The sequence below is a fragment of the Myotis daubentonii genome, chromosome 13 (assembly GCF_963259705.1).
Source record: "Myotis daubentonii chromosome 13, mMyoDau2.1, whole genome shotgun sequence".
NCBI classification, from domain to species: domain Eukaryota; kingdom Metazoa; phylum Chordata; class Mammalia; order Chiroptera; family Vespertilionidae; genus Myotis; species Myotis daubentonii.
The window spans coordinates 62,831,238-62,847,499 of record NC_081852.1 but is presented as its reverse complement, the minus strand read 5'-3'; the positions used below and the strand labels follow the sequence as shown (position 1 = coordinate 62,847,499).

Genomic DNA, 16,262 nt, shown 5'->3' with positions numbered 1-16,262 from the left:
CACAGGATGGGCAGGGGCAGTGAGGGGCATTGGGAGGAGGCGCACAGGGCGTGGCTGTGGCCTTGTCTCTTCCTGACCCACCTGCACCACGACTGGGTGCCCGGCTGCTGGACCAGAGCATGAGCCCACAAACACCCAGGGTGCAGACCGAGCACCCACTCTCCCGCCTCCTCCCCGCGGCCGCCTTCCTTCCTCCTCAGGGCAGGGCTCGCAGACAGTCAGCTGACTTCCTGCCTCGGGGCCTGGCTGCTCTGGAGGGTGAGGCCGCAGAACCGGCTGGGAACCCGCCCTGCAGACACCTGGGCCCCGCAGACACCCCGCACTGGCCCGCAGCACATGGGGGCAGACCCTGCTGACCGCTGACCCGCCTCAGCGCAGCACCACCCGAGTGAGGGCTGTTCTCAACGCAGGGGCCTTCGCTCTCCGGCTCCTTTATGCGTCCTCGTCCCTGAAGCACCCATCTCAGGAGAAAGGCACGAGGGGCCATGGTCCTGGGAGCGGCTGGTGCGACCACCTGCCCTCCCCCCACCCCCCTGCAGCCAGAGGCGGGGCTTCCAGGCCGGGAGGTGAGGGCGCTGCAGGGCTGCGATCCTCCCCTTCACCCACAAGCTGTCTCCACCTATGAAACCCGCTCCCCACGCAGGGGCTCAGCCACCCCGCCCAGGTCCGATTCCACACCCGCCAGGGACCGGCTGTGGCCCTGGGAAGGTCATCGATAAAGCCTGCTTCTGTGCGTGCGTGCGACAATCACAGCATCCGCCTCAGGGGCACCGAGTGTCCCAGAGCAGGGCCCGGAGCGCGGGGAGCGGGAAGTGCCTGCAGCTCCCCCGCCGCCACCAGTGCTCCCCAGGGGCCCCGGGTGCTCCTGGGACCTCTGCCTGCCACGTGCCTCAGCCAGCCCACCGCTATGCGTCTGTCTCTCTCAGGGGGGCTGTGGCTGATGCACGCCCACCCAACATCGTGCACACAGTAGGAGCTTCGCTGCAGTGGACAGGACTTGCAGAATTTGGATAGCCTGTGTGGCTAAACACGGATTTTCCTTGGAAATCGTCACTCACACACACACACCCCGTCTTCCTGCTTCTTGGCCAGAGCGCCTCGGTCCCAGCACAGCTGCCCGTGCGGAAGCAGAAGGCGGGAGCAGAGGGCTCGCGTGGGAACAGCTTTCCCTAAAAGGGAGAGCACCCCTCCCTCCTCGCTCCGTTTCTCATCTCAGCTTCCCAGCAGGGCCCGCGCCAACGGCACTGGTGGCAGTGGTTCTTGGTTGTGCTAAGAACTTTCCAACCACATTCCTGGGTCCCCACAGGCCTCCAGCCCAGGCCGCAGCCTCCAGGCGCTGGGCGGGCGCCGGGTTCCCAGGCCGCAGCCTCCAGGCGCTGGGCGGGCGCCGGGTTCCCAGGCGCAGGGCGGCTTGGCCGGGACAGGCCGGCCTCTGCTGACTTGTCTGAGGCGGAGAGCAGGGTAGAAACCACGCTGTCCGAGGCTCTTCAGTGTCAGAGCCAAGCCTCCCCCACCTCACAAAGCCGCTCCAAACCACCGCCCGGCCAAGTGACCGCCATGCTACCATCCTCCGCGACTTCCGACGGGCTGTCGGCCGCGGCGGAGCACATCTGGCAGCAGAGGGATCCCCGGGCCCCCGCCAGGGCGCACTTTCCGGGCGTTTGTCCGAAGGACGGCGAGCCAGGGCCGCCCCTGCCGGGGCGTCTGGTTTGGTTCCACACTGAGCAGAGCGGCCTCAGCAAATCCTTCGAGGGACAGGACAGAGGCAGGGAGTGGGCGCAGAAGGAAATGGACGCTCCTCCCTGCGGCCCACGCTTCGCGGGCACAAGGCGGGGTCCCCGGGTCCTGGACCGGCCGCCCGGCAGAAGCTTCCAGCGAGCGCCCCGGGGAGAACGCAGTTCTCATTACACAACAAAGCTCCATGCTTTTGTGCACCGAACGCGTGGAGCATCGCTCTGATGCCAGGCGGGTCGGCCAAGACGCACAGGCGCTGGCCGCTCCCTTTCCGCAGCCCCCCCTGCTCCCCCCGCCCCCCACCGCTAGCAGCACAGGATGAGGCCCACATGGGGGGCAGGGGGGCAGACTTGGGCTGGGGGGGGGGCCTGAGAGGGTTGGGCGGGCCGTGTTACATCACCCCGCATTCCTGACGGCCAGAGAACAAGGCAGCCCTTTCTAGGACTGGCTTCCAGTGAGCAACTGCCAGGTTTAGGTCACTTTCCAAATGAGGAAACTGAGGCACAAGGCCACCTAGAGCAGGGCTGGTAAATTGCTCTTAAAGGGCCAGGCACTAAATAGCTCAGGCGTTGCTGGCCCTCTGGTCCCTGTTGTAACAGTAGACAGGTGGCTGTGTGCCAATAAAACTTTATTTGCAACACAGGCGACGGCCTGTGTGCTGTGGTCTGCCAGCCCCTGGCCTAGGCAGCGGTTCTCAACCTGTGGGTCGCAACCATCGGAAAACACATATAGCACATCAGATATTTACATTACGATTCACAACAGTAGCAAAATGACAGTTATGAAGTAGCAACGAAAATAATTTTATGGTTGGGGGTCACCACAACATGAAAACTGTATTAAAGGGTCGCGGCATGAGGAAGGTTGAGAACCACTGGTAGAGGTTTGAGGGGCCAAAGACACGGGGGCCATAACTGGAGAGGAGTCCCCTTGGGGAAGCTCCAGTTAGAAGATTAAATCTGTTCTTAGAAAACACTGTCACCCACACAAACCCGCCTCGGCCCTCCAAGGTCCTCTGTGATGAGGGTGGTCCCCACGCCCCTCCCGGCCCAGGCTCCAGGGCTGAGGGTCGGGGAGGCCCCAGTGGACAGGGAGTCAGGGCTCCCCTCCGTCCCACCTAAATCCCAGGGGAAGAGAAGGCTCTAGCAGACTGAACAAAGGCAGGTCCAGGTGCCCCAGACACCAGGCCTCCGAAGACGCCCAACACGGATTCCGAACCCTGGGATGGGGACCCACGCTGCCCCGCACCCTCCTCCCGGCTCTGGGACCAGCCTACGGCCCCCCCCTGCCCGGGGAGGGGGGTCTCTCGGGGGCCCAGGGCTGGGTAGTTGGGATGGTCCATGGAGCAGAGGGCAGGGGCCTTCATTCCCCCACCCCCACCCCCCCGCACGCTGGGCCACAGTTGCCGCTTGGGATCACGGCTCCTCACGGGTCCCGGCTCCCTGGAGGCCACTGTTAGCGTCCCCACCTCGGCCTGCTCAGTGTCGCCACTTCCAACTGGACTTTTAGGCCTTGGAAATAATCCAAGGTTAGCCGACTTCTCCAGAACAGTGACAGCTGTCACCTCAGGCCGTCTAGACGGCTCGGACAGTGGCCACAGCGGAGCCAGATGGTCACGTGAGATCCCAGCTGCTGTCCTGGGGCGCATACTGACTGAGCCACCTCCCTGTCCTCACACCAGAGAGCCCGTGTCCAGGGCCGGTCTGTCCCACCACGGCCACCACAGCCCACGGGAAGACTGCTTCCGGCCAGCCCTCAGCCCCGGGATGCCAGCCCCTCCCCCCAAGCCGAAGGGGACACCGAGATGGGATGGGCCTGGACCCTCAGCCCCGCCCAAGTGGAAAAAGCACGGACCTCGCAGCAACGCCTGGGCTGGCCATGCCGGCCTGTGAGCTCGGCACTGCACACGGCCGGCCTCAGTGCACACGGCCGGCCTCAGTCAGTGCACACGGCCGGCCTCAGTCAGTGCACACAGCCGGCCTCAGTGCACACAGCTGGCCTCAGTCAGTGCACACGGCCGGCCTCAGTCAGTGCACACGGCCGGCCTCAGTGCACACAGCCGGCCTCAGTCAGTGCACACGGCCGGCCTCAGTGCACACAGCCGGCCTCAGTCAGTGCACACGGCCGGCCTCAGTGCACACGGCCGGCCTGTCAGTGCACACGGCTGGCCTCAGTGCACACGGCCGGCCTCAGTGCACACGGCCTGAACGCTCTCAGGGCTGCTGCTCCTGGGGTCGCTGGCTGCAGAGGCTGCAGGCCCCGCATTCCTATACGGCAGGGGCACAACCTAGAGCCACGAATGCCATTTGCCAGGAAACCGGGAGGAGGCTGCCAAGCCCCGAGGACCGGACTTCTCTGGAACGTGCTGCCTGGCCCGGGGCCTCCCTGGGCCGTCCCACACCGTCCTGGCGCCCTCTGGGCTGGCGCTCACTGCTGGAGCGCTGGGGAGGGGGCACCCAGGCCTGGGGCGGGGGGGTCAGCCGCACAGACATGGCTCGGAGCCTGGGTGGGACGGACACACAGCCCAGTCATCAGGGACCCCGGCTGCAGGCCAGAGGAGGGCCCTGCACTGTGGCTCACTGTCCCCGGCCACGCGTCTTCCCCCGGCAGGCGCAGTGTGGCCATTGGCGGCGGGGCTACCAGCTCGCAGCTTTTCCAACGCGCACAGCACCCGGGTCAGCGCCCTCCTCAGCGCCGCCCCGAGGGGCCCGGGTCCCGGCTCGGAGGATTTCAGCGGCACCTTGTCCATCGCCGTGGCCGGGGCGCAGCAGCTTCTCCATTGCTCCCTCCACGGCGCCCCATGTTCCCGGCCTGGCTCTCAGTTCTCAGAAACCTGGGTAACAACCGCTCACGGTGAATTCTCCACGGACGTGAGGGTGCGTCTGTCCCCAGACAGGGCCCTGGTGGGTCCAGGGGACCGTCCACACGCCCCCTGTGCACAGAGCCCAGCAAGGGGCCTGCTGCAGCCCCCGACCCCCACCCCCGCTCCACCAGGTAAGCGCATCCCAGGGCCCTGCGTGACACGTGGTGTCTCCATCCAGTGGCCATGCCACGGCTCACGAAGGAGCTTCTGGTGGCTGCGTCGTAGTCTGGAACCAACCATTTCTTTTGTTTTGCAGGACAGGAAAGAAGCACACCCCGCCCGCCCCAAAAGGGATCACCCAGGGTTTACTATGTCTAACCTTCAAAGGGGGCTCCGTCATCTTTTGGCCATAAGTAGGCAATTAACACCCACCCGGCACCCAGTCACACAGAGCTCCTGCCAGTGGGGGCCGGCCTGGGGGGCAGCCCGGGGACCAGCCTGGGACCAACCTGGGGACCCAGCACTGGCCCACCGTCCCCGCGCCTGCTCTCCTTGGCTCCCCGCTGTGACCTGAAGCGACAAGAAAGGGCAGGAATCCAGGGCCCTGATCCCGCCAAAACCTCACAGATAAAGGGCTCGTGGCGATGGAGATTCTCGTGGGTGCGGCTCCGGAGAGCGGAGGCTGTGATGCAAAAGGCCAGGCCCCACGGGAGCCCATGGCGGACAGGGTACGGGCCCAGGCCGGCGTGCGGCTCTGGCCTGGCTCCTAGGTAGTCACACGTCCACCTCGGGACCTCTGTGCCTGCCCATCTCCGGCCCTCCCGCTCTCGGGCCCGCAGGCTCACCGCTCCTGCCAGGGGGCGCCGTCCGACATCCCGGTAAGGCGGCGGCCTCTCCACCAAGTCCAGAGTCCAGAGCGGGGAGCCAGTTCCCAGCGGGTCAGGCGGTGTCGGCCCTGAGCTGCAGGGCAGGGTCCCAACCCGAGGGCAGTAACGCAGCTCAGCTACTCGGCTCGAGCCCTCGGACCAGCCACGCGAGCCCCAGCCCCGGGCGTGGGGGCGGCCGAGACCCCAAAGCTGCACCTGGACCCTCCTGAGATGCCCTCCCGGCAGCGCCGACCCAGGGCCCACGCAGCTCTGGGCTTGAGCTCTCACACGAATGACCTTTCTTTTTAATCCTCACCCGAGGGTAATTTCCCATTGAGTTTTAGGGAGATGCAAGGGAGAGGGAAACACAGAGAAGCGTCGGTGTGAGAGAAACACATCGACTGGTTGCCTCCTGCACACGCCCCGACCAGGGCCCGGGCCGGGAGGAGCCTGCAACCGAGGTCTGTGCCCTTGACCAGAATCAAACCCAGAACCCTTCAGTCTGCAGGCCGACACTCTATCCACTGAGCCACACCTGCTAGAGCTGCACACAAATGATCTTTAGCACTGCCAGCGATAGGATGAGAGAAGGCGTCGGCACCCTTGTGGAGAGCGGCTACAGCATTCAGACAGGTTCAAGCCTGGGGCTAATGAGAGGGCACGATCCTCACGTGGCAAAGTCATGTGCAAGTCCCAGCACAATCATAGTCAAAGGCTATGGCTGTGAGCTTGACGTTATGGTCCGCAGCTGTGGGCCCACGTGGCTGAGTGATGTGGGCTGCGGGAGGGGCAGCAGGTAAACAGAGCTGGACCAGGTGCGTGTAACTGAGTGGATTCGAAACCTGCGAGAACGTGTGACCACGCCCTTACTTTGCCGCGTGGAATCTGCTATAAAATACTCAGCTCGCAGGCCGTGGCACTGTCTCTCCATCAGAGAGCAGCGTCCCACCCAGCCCCAGCTCTCTTCTCTTGTCCGTCTTCTCCATCCTTCACTGCCCCCTCTCAGGCTCACCCATGGCCGTGCCGGCTCAGCACACACCCTTCCTGTGGATGGGGAAACTGAGGTGCGGAGAGGTCACGTGAGTTGCCCAGGATGAGGGTTGAGCCTGTCCCACTGGCGCAAGGCCCCGCTCTCCACCAGCCCCGCTGCGTGCCTGGCCCACACGCTGCCTCTGCCCTGGCAGCTGTAGCGACGGGCGCCCTCTCCCCTCCTCTGTGGGCCCCAGGGTTCCAGCTGATCAGAGGCAAAGGCCAGCGGGTCCCCAGGCCCCTCCCATGGTGGCTTCCACGGAGCGGGGCTGCAGATGCTCAGACGCTGCCCAGGGGTCAGAGGACACAGTCTCCTGCGGGCTGGCCCGTCTCACAGGGCCCGTGCTGCCTCAGAGCATGACCCGAAGCCAAGGCTGCCCCCAGCACGTCTGGGCAACTGGCTTAGGAAGCAAAGCCCCCCCACCACCTCCAGAGAGCCCTGGGCACCCCCAAGCTCCACAGCCTCCCATCTCAAACACCTGGGCTCAGAAAGGCCCTCCTGCATGGAAAATCACCACGTGGCTAACCCTGCCCCCGCATGGCCCTGTGAACTATATCCTCTCCCAGGAGATCAAAGCGACGGTCAGCACTGGGCCCGATCCGACCTGAGTGGCCGATCCGAGTGACGGCGAGCAGAGAGCTTATGCAGCCTGGTGGCGGGGCCCGGTGGCAGCGGGGTGACCCAGGTGGGAACGGGGTCTCCACGGGGTCACCGTGAGGAGTGCTCCCATCTATTTCTGAGAGAAGAGAGATTGGAACGGGCAGAAACAGGGGTCCCAGCTCCACGCGGGCAGGACCCGTCAGCACCGACACCCTCCCCACCCGGCAGCGAGCCCACTGGGTGTCCGGCTGGGGCCACAGGACACAGGCCAGGGAGCAGCTTGGTTGTTAATCAGTGTCACCCACTGACCCCTCCCCTTCCCGGGTCACGAACAAGCAAGTGGAAGCTGACGGGCGACCTGCCCACGGGCACACGGCTCAGAAGTGGCAGGATGTGAATGGGCCCCCCCAGCCTCCAGAGCCCGCCCCGCCCTCCGTGTCCTCACAGCCGAGGGGCCCGCACCTGCAGGCAGGCCCAGGCCGCCCTCCCAGCCTCCTAACTCACCACGGGGCTTGGGGCAAGTTCATGGTCCCCGTGCGGGCGCCTCAGCCTCCAGGGCCACAGCAGATGCCAGAGCCCTGGCTGCCAGCCGCTGGGGCAGGCTTCCGCTTTCCCCCGTTCTTCCGGAAAGACGGCCGGAAAGATAGCGATGCCTGTCACACGGGGAGGAGGCCGCTGGACGGCAGTAGGGCCGCCCGCACCCACAGGCTCGGCCAGTGCGGGTCTCGGCCTCTCCCTTTCCAGCCGATCGGGACCGTTTCCTCATCAGGAGGCCGACGCCCAGGCGCCCACGGCTCTCTGCTTTTACTTGTTTAGCGTTGATTTCATTCCGAGCGGAATCCCAGGGCTTTCCGTGCTGTCGCCAACCTCCAGGCCCATCTGCCGTCCGTGCTGCAAGGGGAACTCCTCTGCCTGCAGTCAGGAGGGGTGCTCCGTGGGCGAGGCAGTGGGCAACTGGACCCAGCAAGGTGGCTGGCCCCTGGCAGAGAAAGGCTCGGGCAGGCCAGGCCTGAGCCCGGGGCCCCCTCCCGGCAGCCCCCACGGGCACACAGGTGGAAAGCAGAGAGCGACGGAGTGCGCCTCCCCCAGGGACGACCCCGCCAGCGAAGAGCCAGCAGTTATTGCCGAACATCTGGGACCACTCCTCCAATGCCGTCCCGCCCTTAGCCCACGGGAGCCGCCAAGACCAGCCCGCTGTCCCGGACGTGTCCGCGGGACCAGCACTCTCAGCATAGCTTCCACTTCGTGCCTCTCTCCTGCCCCTCACTGCCCCCGGCCAGCCTTCTCCGCCACCAACATCTGCTAACACAACAGCTGCTGCCTGTTCTGAGGCCGCTCCGGGCGGTGCGGGGCTCGGTGTGTGGCAGCGGCAATCAATCAAACCTCTGTTCCAGCATCCGACCCCTCCCCACGAACGCCGCGCTTCTGCTGGGAGCACCGTCGAGAAATACAATTTGCTGCTCTTTCAAGCTGACCAGCCTGGAGCTGAGAAAACAGTGAGGGCACGCCAGTCAGCGGGTCATCTCGAACGGCTGCTTTTCTGAACTCTCTGCTCACACGCAGGCACAACCCGGCCCAGAGGGCCTTGCAGAGCTCAGGTCTCAACCAACGGTCGACTGGTGCTTCCGTTGTTAAACCAGGTCTCAGAAAGGCGGCAACTCATCACGCCGGCCAAAGCCCGGCTAACAAACACTCCTGCGCAGGCTGGGCCCGCCCTCCAGCCCTCGGCGGCACACACGGCTCCATATACAGTGGGGCCTTGACTTACGAGTGTCCCGACTAAGGAGTTTTTCGAGATACGAGCCGTCTCTCGGCCGCTTTTTTGCTTTGAGTTGCGAGCTAAAATTCGGGTTACGAGCCAGCTTCAGATACCCCACCGCTAGTTGGCGCAGCGAACGGCACAGTGAATGCCACATCAGCCCAGCATCACGTGTCTCACTCGTTCACTGTTGATTTGACATACGAGTAATTTGAGTTACGAGCTCCGTCACGGAACGAATTAAACTCGTAAGTCAAGGCCCCACTGTACAGTGATTCGCGCAGGGCCGCCTGCCTCCTGCCCCAGCAGCTCCTGGTCTGTCGATGTCCTTACAAACGGGCGTCTAAAGCTGAGCCCCATGTTCCAGAAGGGCCGCCTCCCCTGGAGGGATTGGACTGGGCAAGGCCTGCGGTCACATCTCTGCCGGCTGGGGCAGCGCCCTCCCCGGGCCACCTGCTCACTCACGTGGGTGCACGGGGCCTGGCCTGGGGCCTCAGCCACCCGCCTTCCCTGCTGGTCTGACTCCGGGTTCTCCCTGCTCCCTTTTCTGTTGACACCTGGAGGGGCTCTGGCTACATCCTCACTCTGGGCCTTCGCCCCTGGTGCTCACACAGACACACGGGGGGAGGGGGGATGCTCTGGGCCCCCGAAGGCCCCAGCCCAGCAGCCCCTCCAGGGAGCAGGGGTTTGTCAGAACTCCCAGTCGCTCCAAAGGTCTAACCAAAAAGGCACTTGGCACCTTCTCCCTGAGCCTCTCGTGCACCTGGTCCCGGGACCCACGCACAAAGGGCCCCTTCGTAGGAACGCACAGTTGGAACCCCTCCCCCGAAACATCCGATGTGTAAACCAAGGTCCAAGGCCCAGGAAGGAGCCCAGGACCCAGTGAGCAGACAGGCGGCGGGGAGCACGGAGCAGCACCACCCTCAGCACAGCCTACCAGCCACGGAGCCTGCGGGGGCGAGGGCCCAGGGGCAGCGGTCCACGGGCCGGGAGTGGGTCCCTGCCCACACACTGGTGCACACACACCGGCTCCCGGGGACCAACACGGGCCCACAGGTGCCAGGCTGCGGCCGGGCCTCTTTTCAGGGCCTGGCTGCCAAGGCTCCTGGGAAGGCAGGGCCCACCTCCTGGAGCCACCGATCACCGCGGGAGGCGACGCAGGCAGAGCCGCCTGGGGCGAGGGCTGGCAGGTCACGGGCCTGGTGGGGGCTCCTAGTCCGTCCCCAGGGTGCTGGCCCCGGCCCGTGGCACACACTTCCCAGAGGCCCCCCTGCTCTCTCCCTGGACTCTGCCCCCAGGGCCTGGGCCAGGGGAAGGCGGGCGGGTGGGACCAGGCGGCCCTGCGTCTGGGCACAGCCCCAGGGCGATGTGTTTTAGACACGCTCTGCCCGGTGAGGACGGGGACACCTCGGCGGGCCCGGGGGTGACGCCGTCGCGGGGCTAGTAAACGGCGTAACACGTGTACGTGGTTTTTATTACCCATCTGGCTTGTTAGGTCATAAAACACGCTCAGTGTCACACATGCAGCCGAAGCCACTGATCACACCTAGGACTCGGGGTTCCCCTCAGAAGTCGCCCGAGCCTGTCACCTTGCCAGCCCGCCACCGATTTAAATTTCTCCCGGGGAGGAAAATTCCACGCGGCTCCGAGGTAAATGCCTGTGCCGATCGAGGTCCAGCTGCCGAGTCCTCGGAGAGAGGGGCACGGCTGGAGCGGCCGTGGAGGAAGGGAAACGAGAGCCAGGGGCAGCGGCGGGCTCTGCCTGGCCCTCCAGAGAACCCCCCCACGACTCCACGGGCTTTGGGGGCACACGAGCTTGTCCCCCAGGCCGGGGGTGGGCTCTGGACTTGAGAGCCTGTACCTCTTCTTTTGTGGGGGGACTGCCAGGCTGGGAGGGGAACCAAGAGAGAGAGAGGAAAAGCTCCGGAAACGGAAGCTGCATGTTCCTTCTGAAACGAATCAGGCCGGGCCGGCAGGGCAGCCCGGGCACTACAGGGAGCGTGGGGCCTGCAGGAGGCAGCCGGTCCATGATTCTCTCTCATTGACGTTTCTCTCTCTCCCTCTCCCTTCCTCTCTGAAATCAATAAAAACATATATATTTTAAAATCTCATCTTTCTTTGGATAGGATTTAAAATACACCACAACCGGTTTGGCTCAGTGGATAGAGCGTCGGCCTGCGGACTCAAAGGTCCCAGGTTCGATTCCGGTCGAGGGCATGTACCTGGGTTGCAGGCACATCCCCAGTAGGAGATGTGCAGGAGGCAGCTGATCGATGTTTCTCCCTCATCGATGTTTCTAACTCTCTGTCCCTCTCCCTTCCTCTCGGTAGGAAACCAATAAAATATATTAAATAAAAATAACATACAAGGCGAGGCCCCCACTCCTGAGCGCCTGTGAAGCGTGCCCGCACCCGCCCGCGGGCTCCCGGAGCGTCCAGCGGCTCCCGCGGCCCCTCCCGTGCCGGGGCCTTACCTGTGCCATCTTGGCCAGGTCCAGGGAAGGCCGCTGCTCGGGCCCATCCTCGGGGCGCCGCCGCTTGACGCCCACCTTCTTGTCGTTGAGGACGCAGGGCTGGGAGCGGCTGCGGGACAGCCCACTGGGGCGCCGCGCCAGCTCGGGCGTGGAGGCGGGCGTGCTGCTGGCGGAGGGCGCGCCGAACTCGGCGAAGGAAAACTGCTCCTGGGAGCACGAGAGCGACCGCTGCACGTCCAGCCGGGCGCCCCCCGCGGGGCTCAGGTCTGGGCTCCAGAGGTCAGCCTGTCCGCAGGTGGCCGCGCCGGGCGCCCCCGGGCCGGCCTGGCCCCCGAGGTGGCGGGGAAAGCCCGCGGGGTCGCAGGGCGAGGCGAGCGCGTCGGGCCGGGACGGGAGGCTGAAGCTGGAGCTGCGCTGCATGGTGCCCGGGCCGCCGGCGAGGCGGGGCACGCTGCCCCCGCTGTAGCAACGCCTCTTCTCCACGGGGGTCCAGACCCTGGACCCCAGGGGCCGCCAAGAGGTCCGGCAGCTGGACAGCTCATCCGAGAAGGACAGTGACCGGCACTGGCGCTTGCTGGGGGGCGCGGAGGGGTTCCCGTTGTGGTCGCTGAGGCTGAGGTCTTGGATGAGGCTGGTCACGGTGCAGGCGGTCGCCGCCTCCGGGTGCCACAGGGCGCCGTCCGGGCACCGCTCGGGCAGGCGCTCCCAGAGGCTGGCGCTCGGCGGGTCGATCTGAAGGGGGCACTTCCTGTCCAGGTCTCGCCATCTGTCATTTTCTGGATCAAAAATGACAAAGAGAAAACAGGACGTCAGCAGCCCTCACACCGGCCGGGTCCCTCCTCACCCTCCTCACAGGGGCCTGGCTTCCACGGGGGAGGCCCTGAAACCACCTGGCCCCGCCTCACCTCACGGAGGAGAATCGGGCTCAGGGAGGGACCTAAACCCCGGCGCTGAGCTAGGAGCAGAGCAAGGCCCGAACCCAGGTCCCCAGGCCCCGTGGGGCGTTCTTTCCGACACACGGACTGCCTCCCAGGAGGGCCCAAAGCATCCTCCCGCCAGGCCATCCCGTGGGCTTGGGGCCTCTGGGCCTCTCTGGCCTCCTACCTGGTCAGTCCCACGTCCTCACCGCCTTCGGAGAACCCTCGCAGGCCCACCCCTGCCACGGCCCATCCCCGTCCGCCGCTGCCCACTGCCCCGCAGAGATCGCAAGCGTCTGAGCCCGGCAGCCCGGCCTGCAGACTCGTCTCTCCCCAGCAGGCCCCACGCTCCGGGCACACTTCCTGTGACGTCAGAGGCAGCCAAGGATCAGGCTGAGTCAAAATCACCCTTGAAAATACCCCCAAACCCCCTGGAGAGTCATTCCTCGGCACCAGACATTCTCTATAAAACTGGAGTCTGGCCCAGCCGGTGTCTCAGTGGTTGAGCGTCAGCCCACAAACCAGGAGGTCGCGGTTGGATGTTCGGGTTGCGGACTCCCTCCCCAGCAGGGGGCGGGGCACGCAGGAGGCAGCCAACTGGTGATTCTCTCTCATCATTGATGTTTCTAGCTCTCTCTCCCTCTCCCTTCCTCTCTCTGAAATTAATAAAAATATATATTTAAAAAAATACAACGAAAAAACCCTCAAGTTTGACGAACTGACTGCAGCCATGAGTGCTGGTTCATCTATTGGCAGCGGCAGGCGTTCGATTCGTTTCTAGATTAACCACAAACCCGCCCCGGGACGGGCCACGTGGCTAACGGAGGCGCCCTGCCTGCCTGGAGGAACCATCCCACTCTCCCCGGTCAGCCTCTCTGGCCTCAACGTATAGAACGTCCTTGTAGCCGGAGAGTGAAAGGCGTCAGTTCTCAGCTCAGCCCACTGTTAAAGGCAAGTGCAGGGGGACCGAGTGAACCTCAGCTCCCCCAAACATCAGCTCTTCTCGGCCTCGCACCTTTGTGAAGGGGCAAGGCCTGGAATGATCTCCCGCCTTCATCCTCCCACCAGCAGCCTCGCACCCATCACCGAAGAGCCACCTCGAACATCATTCACCTGCCCATCGCCTTCCCCTGTCGGCCCCCGGGCACCACAGCTCTGCCTAGACTTTCAGTCCTGAGGACCACATGGTCCCTGACCTTAATGATCTGCTTCCGTGTCTGCTGCTGGGCACAAGCTCTGGGGCAACGTCCGGGCACGGCTCCCCCGTGCCAGCAGGGAGCGGGCACCCAGCAGACCCTGGCAGGGCGGCTGCAGGAAGCAGCGAGTGACAAGTGCAGACAGAAGCTGCAGAGCAGGCCGAGGCTGTCTGCTTGGTCTCACTTGTCTTTTTTTTTTTTAATTAATATATTGTTATTGATTTCAGAGAGAAAGGAAGAGGAAGAGAGATAGAAACATCAATGATGAGAGGGAATCATGGATCGGCTGCCTCCTGCACGCCCCGCACTGGGGATGGAGCCCACAACCCAGGCCTGTGCCCTGAGTGGGAATCGAACCCTGACCTCCTGGTTCCTAGGTAGACGCTCAACTGCTGAGCCAGGCCGGCCGGGGATCTCACTTGTCCTTGCCCCCAGCACACGTCCCCCTTCCTGGGCCAGGCAGGCCCAACCTGGGCGGGTCCTCGAACCCCCACCCCACGGGCTGTGGATGGGTGTGTGGAAGCAGCCAGGAGGCTGGCTGAGGACTGACCTCTAAGATGCTGCGAACACGCAGAGCCCTTCCTCGACGCCGAGCACGGCTCGTGTGCGTCGACCCCAGCCAGGTGGCCCTGGCTCTGCCTGCAGCAGATAACACGGATTGTTTCTATCTTTATCGCTCGGAGAAGCGTGTATGAGAAAAGTAAGAACAATGGGCTATGTTTAGCCTCGTGTTTTCCCCCTTCGCCCAGGGACAGGGAGAGACCTGCTGGGTCGGGTCACCAGACAAAAGAAACAGGAATAGGAGGTGGTTTTCGGCGGCCCAGCGCCCTGGGCTGCGGGCTGACGTCAGTGTGCAGAGGAACGGGGCGCCCGAGGAGGGGACACCGGACGCCCGCCCCTCCCTCGTGTCACTTCTGCGCAAACCACCACAGAACTCTTCCAACAGCGACCAAGGCCACCGACTCGCGGGGCCGCTGAGCAGGCGGCACTGGGAGGGCGGGAAGGGTGTGGCCCGGGTTCTAGGCTCAGCTCTGCAAGTGCCTTCAGCTCTGGCCTCAGTTTCCTCACGTGCAGACAGGGGTGACATGGTGTGGGAACTCGGGGACTGCGGGGCAGGGCCTGCGAGGGCACCGAACAGGCTGGCGATGCTGGCGCCACCCCTTGGGGCCCGGCTCTGGGGGCTGCGGCCACGACCGGGGGCTGCATGCTCCACACCAGGACCCTCAGCGTGGCTTCGGGGCACCGGCGGGAGCTTCCGGGGTATTTGCTAGAATGCAGACCCGACCTCAGTCCCTGACCTGCAAACAAGCTCTGGGTGGGACCCGCCTGTCAGCAGGTTGCCCAAGGCGTTTCCCTGTGAAAGGGTGAGAGCCCCGCCTGAGGCCGCAGCCCACAGCGCGCCGCCCCCAGGAAGCATCGGGGTGGATGGTCCGGTCCCTGTGCTGCTGGGGGCTGGACCCCACTGCCCGACGTGCGGTGCTGCTGGTTTTGTTGGCCCATAACAAAGCAGACCACGGAGGAAAGCGACCCACCTTCCATCCCCAGAGTCCCTTTCACAGCGGAGGGCCCCCAGGTGTTCTGGGTGGGGAGCCCACGATCTGCGGCCTCCCGGCTTCCCCCGAGACACCTGTAGCTTCTCAGGGAGGCTTCTGACATCACGCTCGGCAGACGTGGGCTCGGGGTGGCACGAGGCCTGGGAGCTCAGGGGGTGGTACGAGGCCTGGGAGGTGGGGCACCCCCAGTTCCGTGCCATCTCCACCCTTTTAAGCCCCAGGAGCATCGGAAGTGTCCCTGCTTCCCTGCTGAGCCCATCTTCAGGGGCTGAGACGTGATGCAGGACCGTGTGTGGGAGCCATGTACCCACAGGGCCTGCCTACAGACGAGGGAGGAGAGGTGGGGGGCGGGGGGACTGGACAAACACACAGAAAGCCCAGGCGCCATCCGGCTCCCCGACTGTGCACGGACCAGGCGGCCTCAAAGGGCCCTTCAATGCGGGGGCCCCAGAACGAGCCTGGGGTTTCCGGGAAGCTCCCACGAGCTGGGGGCACAGGAGCAGCCCGCCCTCCAGCACACAGGGGCCAGGAGTCAGGCCCCCACCACACTCACAGGGCTCGGTCCTGAGGCCCCTGATGAAGGAGGGCGAGGCCTCAGGTGCAGAGATCGAGCTCGAAGGAGGAAGCACTGAGCATCACACACGGCGTCTAACCCCAAACGTGCTTGTTTCCACCCCGCCCGGACCCAGGGGGGGGGCGGGGGGGAGGGGGTAATGGGGGGGTGACTTCCCAGGGGCCCAGGTTCTCGGGGACGACCAGCCTCCGAGGTTCCCAGGCAGAGGACGCTGCCCACGGCGACACCCACAGCGGAAGCGGATTCTAGAGAAGGTGAGCACCTGAAGCGCGGCCCACGGTGCACAGCCACAGCCGAGGCCGGCGGGGGCGTCCCCAGACCGAGGCGGCTGACTCATCCGTGGAGTTCACACCTGTCGCTGTGGCCAGGCCTCCTGCCCGGTCCCGGGGCTGAGCGGTGCTAGCAGCTCTCGGGGCTGCAGGAACCCCCTCTGCTGGCTCTGAGGGTAGAAGCTCACAGCCTGCCCTGTGGTAACCTGGGAGGCCGGGCCAGCGTGGCTCCGCTGGTGAGCACTGACCCATGAACCAGGAGGTCACGGTTCGATCCCCAGTCAGGGCGCAGGCCCAGGTTGCAGACTCGATCCCCAGTGTGGGGTGTGCAGGAGGCAGCCGATCCATGATTCTCTCCTACCATTGATAATTTCTTTCTCTCTCTCTCTCTCTCTCTCTCTCTCCCTTCCTCTCTGAAATCAATAAATTTTTTTAAAAAAGCTACCTGACCTCAAAGAGAAATCTTTCTGTCCAGCACGATTCGACAC

At 64.6% G+C, this 16,262-nt stretch overlaps 1 protein-coding gene across 1 annotated transcript in view; it reads right to left on the bottom strand.

Annotated features, from left to right (window-relative positions):
* Nucleotides 1–16,262, bottom strand: part of FAM53B (family with sequence similarity 53 member B) — a 46,445-nt gene that overhangs the window by 16,777 nt on the left and 13,406 nt on the right. The window contains exon 3 of the mRNA XM_059661772.1: nt 11,266–12,041. Within this exon, the coding sequence (XP_059517755.1) occupies nt 11,266–12,041 (776 nt within the window). The remainder of the gene's footprint in view (nt 1–11,265; nt 12,042–16,262) is intronic.